The sequence below is a fragment of the Anneissia japonica genome, unplaced genomic scaffold (assembly GCF_011630105.1).
Source record: "Anneissia japonica isolate Jap-2015-1 unplaced genomic scaffold, ASM1163010v1 scaffold287991_len637273_cov151, whole genome shotgun sequence".
Lineage (NCBI taxonomy): Eukaryota > Metazoa > Echinodermata > Crinoidea > Comatulida > Comatulidae > Anneissia > Anneissia japonica.
In genome coordinates, this window is record NW_022692547.1 from 521,566 (window position 1) to 533,243 (window position 11,678).

General features: G+C 31.7%; 2 protein-coding genes across 7 annotated transcripts in view; both read left to right on the forward strand.

The window, feature by feature from the left end:
- LOC117100336 (voltage-dependent T-type calcium channel subunit alpha-1I-like) overlaps positions 1-7,535 on the forward strand; it is a 66,944-nt gene extending 59,409 nt beyond the window's left edge. For all 6 annotated transcript variants that reach the window (XM_033239992.1, XM_033239990.1, XM_033239993.1 and 3 more), the window contains 2 exons: positions 2,254-2,434; positions 2,679-7,535. In XM_033239992.1, the coding sequence (XP_033095883.1) occupies positions 2,254-2,434; positions 2,679-3,769 (1,272 nt within the window). In that variant the 3' untranslated portion in view covers positions 3,770-7,535. The remainder of the gene's footprint in view (positions 1-2,253; positions 2,435-2,678) is intronic.
- Positions 7,536-9,391: 1,856 nt separating this feature from the next.
- The window catches only part of LOC117100344, a 7,833-nt gene continuing 5,546 nt past the window's right edge, over positions 9,392-11,678 (forward strand). Inside the window, exons 1-3 of the mRNA XM_033240003.1 lie at positions 9,392-9,510; positions 9,927-9,969; positions 10,330-10,701. Of these exons, the coding sequence (XP_033095894.1) occupies positions 9,496-9,510; positions 9,927-9,969; positions 10,330-10,701 (430 nt within the window). The 5' untranslated portion in view covers positions 9,392-9,495. The remainder of the gene's footprint in view (positions 9,511-9,926; positions 9,970-10,329; positions 10,702-11,678) is intronic.

The window sequence follows — 11,678 nt, forward strand, 5'->3', positions numbered from 1 at the left end:
TATATTAAAATATTATAAAATTTATAACTAAAATTGTCTTTTTTTTTACCATGTGAATGTCTCACAATTGAGTGATAACAAAATGTTGTGGATTTAAAAAAAAGAATACAACATGTTTTTGATTTATCTATAAATTATTATAAATTATTCTTTTGTGAATACTGTATTTGTGAATGATTTTTTTTTTTTAATTTCTTTTTTATATAAACACACAAGAACCAATTACAGGATGCAACTATTTTTTTCTATAAACTAAGGTCAGGTTCACACAAGAGCCCTAGTATCCAGATCGGGGGCTAACTGTTAGCACTGCGTTTGAACGCCTAATTGGTTAGCACTAACGGTTACCAGGGTCTGGATACGCTAACGATTAGCGAGCGCTATCTGTTAGCAAGTTGAGTGTGTTTCTATCATTAACCAATCACACATATGCATTTCCAATTTCCAGTTTCCTATCGGCCAGTAATCCCATCATAATCTTCTTCTTCAGGATTTCTTGTATGAATGCCCGGATGAGCGCGTATATTTGTAATCCCGATACTGCTAACTGTTAGCTGCCATGTGCGAACATAGCCACATTCTCATTATCAGATTTAGGGAATTGATTTCTTTTTCATGAAAATTAAACCATGGCCTTTAATTACTGTTGTTATATGGCATAGACTTTTTGAGCCAGACAGCTAGGATTGAGTATTTCCATCCATTTTAAAGCTTATAGTTCTGCATGTCGATTCCGATTATGTGCGTTTAATATTAGCAAAAGTTCACTGTATGCCGCCTACATATGCATTTTCCAGTAATATAATTCTAACTTACTAACTTCAATCAAAATAAGACGATAACAATAACATGGCTGCATCTTAGTTGGTTTCTTAATGTGTTTTTAATAATGTAGCTTGGGCAGTAGAGCTATTTCTTATAGAATAAAAAACGGTCACTGTTTTTTTTTATATTTTAACTTTACTTGCATGAGGCAATAATCTTTTTCTGCTAATTTTTAAAACGATAGTTTGCTTAGTATATTCAAGAACAAGTAGCATGTATGAAAATGTTGTTCTAAATACAGTATTTGTATTTTCTGTAACATTAACAATAGTGTTATTTATTTATTGAATTCTTGTGCAATTTACATGAATTTATCTTGTTCATATTCCAACATTTTTAACACACACATTTAGATTTTATTTGTTTGACTTTTTTGACAAAATTATTTACATATATGAAAGTATTTCTTGTACAGTATAAAAACATATCACATTCACATGTCATTACTGACTTCAGAAATAATTTACTTTTAGGCCAATGAAAATATTATTGTTTGAAGTCAATTACAGGTATATGCAGACAGAGTTCATGTTTCCGCAAAGTCATTTTAAATAATTTGAATTTACATTTCATTGTCATTTACATTTTTCCATCATATTTAACAACTGGTGTCCATGGGTCATACTGTAAAGTTTTGTAATTGCGTGGATGGTACCTCAAAAATTAGGGAGTAACTAAAATTTCCGCAAAAAAATCTTTGGAAGCTGTTTTCTTAAAACCTACATGGCTGATATCCAATGAATTAAATATTCATAATTTTGCTAATACTCAACCAATTTCCATTAAATAAATACTGTAATAAAGGATTCATGCAGAATCTATAAAACTCCAGATTAAATCTTTTCTACAAACAGCTAGTTTTGCCAAAGCTGGTCACTTATATTAAGATGAGGTCAAAGCCTAATTTTCAGCAAAATCTGCACGGAAATCGGCCCTTATCTTCAGAAATGCGCAGACGGATTTCTAAGCCTAATTTTTGAGCAGAAAATATATTCCTGTGCAGGCCTTACTTTACAGTCTGGTCTATGGGGACCCCCCAAACCATTGTAATCAAGGCAATCATACTGATGACGTACATACTATATAACATATAACACATTACCCAAGAACTTAGACATTGTAGTTGAATATGAGCACCTTAACCATTATGCTTTACAGTTCAAAATTTTTGACATCCACCGCCATTTTAAATATAATTATGCAAATGTTATTGTTTGACTTTTACAATGCATACATCTTCTGAAAAACTTATGATTATAGTAATTATTATTTTTGAAATCTTCATTGTTCCATATTTCTGTTCAAGCAATTTTAAATATTAATTGCATTAAAATTTGTGCATATTGTTTACACACTTAATACCAACTCAACTATAAATGTTCATGCATTTATCAAATTTTTTTTACAAATTTTCTCACTATCTTATAGACCGAAAATGAGGCAATTGAAATGGGAATGACTAGCTACAGTTGTCATAGTGATAATCCAGAAGATCGCCGACTTTATGGTCAAAAGCAACCAGTATCTCGAGTTCAGTCATTGCCGTTTAGTTTCAAGCCGTACTGCGAAAATGACAGCTCTACTGCAACCGAGGCTGAGACGCATCCAGGTAAATTATGCTATACTTGTATAAATACTGTTTTTGGCATGGAGCACTTGCTGGTATGCAATGTTTTCATTGCATATTGCACATCTTGAGTCGTTTTTTATCCATTGCCTGAAAGGTTTGGGCTGCAAACGCAAAGACTTAATAAAAATCAAATTCCCACTGTGAATTATAAATTGAAATGAAATGGAACTACAGTAAAGATGTCAAAATTAATGCTTGATATTTTCTAATTTGATTTTTGCAGAAAGCAGAAAAACCCGTCAGAGGTCGTTGAGAAAAAAAGGCCGTCAATCTGGCCAATTTTCAGCTGCTTCCAGAGTATCCCAGTCACCTAGCCCAGAAGTTAGGAAAAGGAAATCAAAGAATGAGTCTAGGGACTCACTGAACAATTTGAAGGGAACTGATGAACAAAAGTTAATGAACAATAGTGTCTTCATTCCTGTGCCAGCAATCGTGCTGCCTCCCGGAAATGAGGACACAAATTATGACGATTTTGAGGTCTCGGCTGATGACTCTACCGACAAGACTAGACTCAGTTCGTCAAATACACTACAGTTGCAAGATCCAAAGCTAGAACAGTCATATGAAAAATTAATAGAATTAGATGATGAAATTCTGGCAGGATCCTCTACAGATGATGCTAGACCAGAAACTGATGGAAATAATGTACAAAAGGAAGCTGAAGTCTCTCCGATGGCTTCCTTGTCTATCAGTGATGACATTTTTACTATGCATGTAAATGAAAAGTGTGTAGCTTCACATGTTAGTGATGACGTATCTTCAAGCTCAGCTGAGGATCAAAACGATAGTCAACCAACACGTGTGATCCGAGGATCAAGGCGTGCTGAGAAGGAGGATGTGGAGAATAATAATGATGATGTGGCTGCTTCTTGTGATGAGCAAGAAAAGGACAATGTCTGCCACGCACCAAATTCAGTTTACCACCGGGGAAGACGGCCCAGTCCTCCAAAGGATCTGGTACAGGACAGTAAAGATCTGGCGAGCTCCTGCGATGAGCCGAAAAGGGACAACGTTAATTGCCAAGTGCCTAGTTTATCTGTTCCTAGGGTGTCAAGCCCTAGGCCTCCTATAAGGGCTACCACTGTACAGAACAATAATAATAATAATGTGGAAAGCTCTGGCGATGAACGCGAAAAAGACAATATTTGCCAAGTACCTAGTTTACTTGTCCCTAGTGCATCAAGCCCTAGGCCTCCAAAAAGAGATGCTGTGAAGAGTGTTGAGGATGATAATAATTTTTCCATTCCGTTGACTCTGCCGTTGCCGTCCGTGCAAGTGGAAGAATGTGGAACCCAAAATCATTTAGACCAATGAAAACAGTATAATTATGTGCGCTTCACATATTATGGGTGGACTTGTTCGGTGTTTGTTTATTCATTTTTCTGTAGACTTCAGGCAGCATGCTTTTTTCATTTTGTGCACAAAAGTGGATATGTGGGTGGGGGTGTGTGTGCGTGTGTGTGTGTGCATGCATGTATGCTGTCTTGATAATATAGCTGATAGCAATGTGTTCACATGTTGGTTAATCAATGACTTAAAAAAGACTGAAGGGAAGTACTACCCCTGTCTCCCGTGGTGTTGCTTATAAATCTGATGGCTTGGGAAGTTTTAGATATTAAAATGATGTGTATTTATGGACATAATAACTACTGTTACCACAAACGCAAGTATTCATTAATTTTGATTTTCATGATTTTTAAAAGCACATGATAGTAAATTTGGTATGTGCGATAAACCTCCCCTCTGTACATTTATTATCATCATGATTTTTAAACAATACAGAAAAAAATACACAAATGTGTTAGGCTTAAAGAACATTTTATTTTATACACCAATATTTATTTCTTTAATTATTATTCCATTGTTTAAAAAAAAAAAATCAAGTGAATTTCCTAACTTATAGAATTTTGATGAATTTGAATATAAATTCTAAAGACTGAATTCCACATTATTATGCAACAACTTTGACCGTCCCCTCTTCTGGAATATTTCCCTTCTTCAGTACCTTTCTGTACCCTGAAATGTTCCCCTACTCTGTGCAGATGTGGTATAGAATGTTGAAATGTAATGCTCGTGTATGTATTTATTTAAAATAAAATACCTTTTAAATTATATCTTGTTGTATAGTACTACATGTATATACATTTATAGGGAAGGGGTACATGTTTGAATGTTGGAAGTGAGATGGAGAAAAATCTATGAAATCCCTCAACACACTATATTTTAAAGGGCAAATTTAATTAAATATATCTATAAAAATTTAGTTCGCAAATACTTTGCTTTTTATATGAATAGAATTCATTTAAATTCATCTTCTGTAAAAAAAAATTATAAATTGATATTCAGATTTACATCACCATTAAATTTCTGTTTAATTTATTTGTTAATAGTATAATTTTTTTATATAATTATGTTTAATTATTGTTAATAATATTTCATTGATAAGTTACTTGCATTTGAAATACTTTATTAATTATTAATAATTAATGACACAATAAAAAAGGCCTTCCATTTAGGAGAGCTTGCAAAATTCTCTTGGAAATTACTGAAAATTAAAAACATATCAAAAGGGAATATTATACAGAAAATATAAAACTAGCATATAACTATCAATGGTATTTTACTATTATTATTATTTAATAATTTCTATTTTCAGTGTCCCAGTGTACGTCCCAATTCAACTTGGCTGCCAAGGTCCCCAGAGCCTCAGCCATAAATTCCCTGCTACGCAAATGGGATAAATATGTCACATTTGTTTTTATTGTTACTACCTTCATTATTTTTTATAATTACTGTGATGATCATAAATTATTATTATGAATAATGTTATTTTGTATCATGTTTTCTGAGTGTTATTTTGACTGCCATATTGATGATTATTAATAAAATCATTAATGTGATGAAGAAACATGGACACAATTATGGGGAGTATCAAGAAACCAATGATTGTGTGCAATGGTATATTTCATTTTGTAACCTCTCATGCAATTTATATTACAGATTTTAATAATATTTAGTATTCTATTAGATAGGACCTCAATTATGGACTTCTCATAACATATTTATAATGAATATCTATTTAAATTATCTATTTAAATTTTCAAGTTTATATGCAGAAATATATAAATTATTTTAAATGATTTCAGTATTCGTAATGCAATGAGAGTTTTGTTGCAAATATTTCTCACATTTTTCTGTATCATAAAATACTTTTGAGTTGTAACAAACCTGGATCTTTCAATCATGTAAGGTGGAATTTTAAGATTACAAACAAATTACATATTTACCTGACTATAACTTGGAATGTTCCTATCATCAAAGTTGAAGTGCACCCTCATTACTTTTTACATGAATGCTGTGTAAGTGAATAATTAGTTGTTCTACCAGCTAAATATCCACTACCAATTATAAATCATGTTTCAATTTTATCAATGCGAATTAAAAAACTAAAAATTCTCTCAAAAGCTGTTAACAACATTTCCATCATGTGAGTCCATATAATATAGTCATGATGTGCCTCTATGGTCGTGATGTGATGTTGTCATGACCATATTTAGGCATGTCATATGGCTCAAGATGAATTAAACAATTTCAGATTTACTTTTCAGATCTTTCAATATTTTCCAGTATAGTCAAAATAGACATCTTTCTGATAAGCATTGTATTTTTACAATAATGGTTACATTTGCATAATAACTATGAGCTCTCACTGGCTACAGCCAGGACTCCTGGCATTAAGGACCCCATGAACTTAGGGGGCCAGGACCTTGAGGGGTCCAGGACCTTGAGTGCACCTCAGGACATTAATCAGTGTTTTTCCCCTAGATCTTGAGCTCAAATCAGCCCATCCTTTGAGATGTTTAAAAAACTGTCAAAATATGCCCTTAAAATTTTAAAAGCCAGAGCAGATGGAAATTTACCCCATACTAGAAAGAAACTGTATTTGGGCCCAGCCTCCATAGGTAGTATGACTTCATGCCTCTTGTTTTTATGCCACTGGCTGGTTTTTACCTATGGCACAAATTGTCCTTGATACAAAGCTGTCTTTATAAATTGAAGTTATATAATAATTATGTTCAATATTTTCATTTGTTTTATAATTAATACTTATATATTGATATTAATTATGCAATTAGGTATCAACATATTGATTTCCATTTGTTTGTGGTGCAAATAAATATTTTTTAGTTTCTAATGCACCAACACCTACCATGAAATTTAGCTTTACATTGATTATTTATAGTAGTAAACAAATACTAAATGTATCAATTAATTTGATGTTGCCAAAAACATTAACCTCCTAGAATTAAAGTTTCGTTGGACATTAATTTGGGAAAGATTTAACAACCACTGGTAAATGCAGATGGCAATAATGAATTTTTGAATATTATATTCTATTTTTTAAATTATTATAATTATTCAATCAATTTTTACTTGTTCATTTTGATAATTTAATTTTCAAAGCGATTTGTTTGAATGTTTTTTTTTTTAACATTCATAATTACTGTATTAAGTTCAATAAAAGATAGTTCAGACTTTTGTACCTATTTGGGGGAGTCGGTTATTAAACATAATTGACAATTTTTTTTAGGTAATGTATTATCAAGATTGTGTAAGAAAGCTATGTATTATTTGTATGAAAACCACGCCTATGACGCGGGGATCATCAAAGTTAGGTCAAGAAAAGTGGTAGATAATTACGTCAGCTTGGCTGTAGGCCACGTCTTCATGTAAACTAACATATGTATCAATATGTCTACGTCATACAAGTTATTAAGTTTTAAGTTGGTGCACAAACAATATAGCTAAACCTTCAACAATTTTAAGTCAGCATTACGTTGAAATGAAGTTAAACATTACGTTAATTTATATTTAATTTTTGTTTCTCAGTTGGTTTCATTTTTGCGGGACAAAGGAATTGAAACTAAATGTTTAGAAAATATTCAAGAATTCGTAAATCTAAGATATTTATTATTTTTACTTGAAAACTGCAACAGAGGGCTGTGAATATTTTGGTATCATAGCAACAGACTGAAATGGTGAAAACAAAGATGTTAATAAATATTAATTAGAAAAATCATGTGGAATAGTGTTACAATATATTTTGTTCTATTATGACCTAAAACTTTTTTGACATATAGAATATTTAGTAATAATAAGTCCAAACTACGGTAAATCGGAATTGACAGTTTAGTTTATTTTTACAGAATTAAAACTTTTATTATAATCATTTCATATGGTACACATATCCAATGGAAAGTGGCGTAACACCTATGGGGCCTATGGGCTCACTGGGAGGGAGTCGGGTCGGAAGCTCCGGAGGTGCCTCATATTAATAAACAGAGCCTTGACATGGTCCAGTAGAAAAACCCCAAAAGAAAAAACACCGAATAAATAAATAAATAAATGTAAATCCAGTGATTTTACTCATGAATGTCCTGAATAAGAGTGGACATGACAAACACTTCTTTAATTTTATAAATAAGAATGTCAATTCTCATCCCAATGTGTTGGACAACCAGGCTCCACTAAAAATTTAAAAAAAATAAAGCACCCAGCAAAGAAATTGCCTTTCTTCATTTAGCGCATTATTATTGTACTATAGGCTCACCTGATTGTACTGTATACTATATCACCACTTTCATATTGTGTAATAATATTCTGTAATATTTACATATGCATGATGCCAGTCTACCGTCACTCACTATAGGAAGCGAGTGCGCTAAGAGCTCGCTTCTGACTGAAAATGTGCCAATTTGCCTCATAATACGATAAAGATACATTGATAATAAATTTTTCCTTCTAACATTTTAATATTGTTTTAACTTGTTTCTCCCAGAGGTTTGATAAAAATATTTACACTAATAATCAATAATTCATTGTATTAATAATAAAATAAATTATAGTAATTATAATGGTAATAATAATTATTATTTTGAATATTTGCATGCGAAGTAATAACTTGGCAGATTCAAATAATTCTCAATTGACTTGAATCTTTTGCATCTGCTAAAAAGTTACCAGCAACGATGGAGTGACGAGGATGGTCCACATCTAAATATCTGTGTGAATAAACAATTTTCAACCTGCTGCTCTCTGTTTGAATAGTGATTGTATCAGAACGATAACATGCAGCAAAAGGCTTGGTCAACTTGGTACACATTCAGAACCTTTTTTTTGATTGCCCATAGACCAGACTCAGTGGCGTTATACAGCACGATTTGAAAACATTTTTATCGAAATGAAACAGCTATAATATTGAATCAAACAATTTATTCGGTATATAAATTCAAATAAATATTTACAATGGATTGTAGTGGTACATCTTTATAACATTTTACAACCAATATTTACATGCATATTATGATTTGTTGGTGACAATGTGTGTGTGGGTGTGTGTGTAGACCTATTGACATGCAAAAGAAAAATTAGCAGTTAGCTGAATATCTTTGAATATGGTTTTAGACTGATTAACATACAATCACATGTTTTTTTTAATTTTTTTTTTATGGTGCACTGTTATCAAATTTTACGACAAATTTTTACATGTACATTATAAAAGATTTGTGTAGGCGACAGGCAAAACAAACAGCAGCTAGCTGAATAATATCTTTGACTATCGTTCTTACAGCCAATAAAAAAAAAAAAACAAAAAAAAAAACAAAAAAAAAAAAAACACTTTTAATTAAATTAATCTCCGTTTTCATACACACTTGCCAAAGTAAATTTCAAAGACAACCGTTTTTCTCATTTTCAATGACTCCCATGCATATGTTTAGCAATCGGATCGATTGCGGGCCAGAGTAGGGGTGTGTCAAATAGATAAGGCACAACAGGGCGGGGGTAGTGATGTGTTTACACACAATATTTTATTTATAGACTGTGTATGTTTACACTGACTGACTATATAATGACGAAAAAAGACACTAGGAAGGCATTTCTTCCCTAACGCAAACTTTAGAAGCAAATGGAAGACAGATCACTGATTATTGAAAATGTTGTTGTTTTGTCACGTTGATCGGCAGATGTGAGCCATAGAAATGATTTTCCTAAAGGTAGTTTTACTTCTATATTATTATTTTTTTTTGTCAATCGAACGACGAGTAGATAACCTTTCTTTCTGACACTTTACATAGAAGAAAATATAAATATTTTTTAGGAGTTTGAATTAATGATTGCAATATTTATCATGTCTAAAATTAATGGTTAGAGGTCTACTGCACCCTCCAATTAGTTATACTTCTATATTACTTACTATATGGTAGATAACCTCTCAAGTGGATACTTGATAATTTTTAACCCTTGAATCTGCCACTGTAGACTTCTATCTAGCCAGTCAAAATAGATCATTCGGCTCTCATTGAACATGAAATACAATGCATTAAACATTTTCAAGAGACATAGACCGACTTATTTAGTGTAGATGATGGAGAAAACCATTATATATCTCTCAAATGTATTATTTTAACAGGAATTGTGTTTTCTGCTATTATTCCTTGCTGGATTTTGTACAGGTAAGATTAAAGCCACACAACGCTAGACACGACAAAAATAGTTTTTATCTCGGACTTCCTTAGTGCTATAACACTGTCTACATTATTTATATAATATACATTTATAATATAACTGTCTACATTATTTATACAATAGCTTGCGCTATCCATCTGCCTCATTCGACAATATCTTTAATTGTAAATTACATGAAACCCGATGAAAGATATAAAATTTATGACCAAAATATTCATGTAGAAATACATTTAATGTATTTCTACATGAATATTTTGGTCATAAATTTTGGTCATATAATTTATATATTAATCTATAGCTTCATGAATGTGTCTGTCAGATTTTAATTATTGATTTGTATGAATTAGGTGATGATAATGAGCTAAAATTGAATATGGTAGGCTTCACATCCACTCCTGCTGTTCAGAACTCTAAGAAAACTATTATTCGTGGCTACACTCTTGGTTCCGACAGATCAGATAATATCACACTCAGCATTGATTGGTTAGACAATATAGGGCATCTTTCAGGAAACCAACTTTGTAACAATTCTAATGCGAGTGAATTTGCTTATGTTGAATGTAACCTTGTCAATACTGATTTCGCTAAGTACCGTCAAGCTACCATTAGTTGCTCAAATAGTGGCTGCACAGATAACGCCCGAATCGGTGTATTCACTGCGTACGTTGAGAAAGATACGCGAATTGCCACCGCTACAATCATTGTTCACCATAATAATGGTAAGTTTACTTACTTTGTCAGTGTTTTTATCATTAGAAATGTTAACTCATCAGCAATATTAATAATATTCAACAAAATAGGCATATATGTTCAAGTTATTATTATTATTATTATTATTATTATTATTATTATTATTATTATTTATTATTATTATTATTATCATCATAATCATCATCGTTATAATTAACATTATCATCATCATTATCATTGTTATTGTTATATTATCATTATTATGAATATTATTCGGCCTCTTTATTAGTAATTCTATTGACATTATTTAATATTATTATTATTATTTATTATTATTGTTATTATTATTATTTAACGTCGTTATAATAATACCTATAATTACCATAAATTCTAAAATTTAATATTAATTTATGATAACGATAATAAGAATACACCACTCCCATGCATATAAGTTTCCAAATTATGCTCATTTTCCAAAATAGTTTGCTAAAAAGTTTTTAAAATAAATTGTAAGTAGCGGTTTGGGGCAGCGGGAACGGTTTGGTTTCCCAACCTCGTGGTCGGTGTTTCAATCCCTCGCTGTGCATTGCGCTTGTGTACTTGAGCAAGACACTTTAGTACGGCAGCTTAGGGCCACATTTGGACTTAATGTGGACGTTCCGGACAAAAGCACCAATTTTTTTTTACATGCCCCTTATGGTCATAGCATTCAATTTTTGGTAGGAACCACCTCATCCGAGGTCATTATGGCGGCGATCTTGGATTTCAAAATGGTAGCCTTATAAAACCTATGTTTATCTATATCTCCGCTTCTAAATCACTTTGAATTATAATTATAATGTCTAAGAGTATGTTTATATGATCGAGGAACACCAATATCATATTTGATCTGGTCAGATTGCCACAAATAGGTCATTTAAGGTCAAATATTGTATGGTATCTTTTAAAATTACGTAATTGTCAAATTTTACATTAGCATCATACCCAGGCTCTCAGAATTCAAACT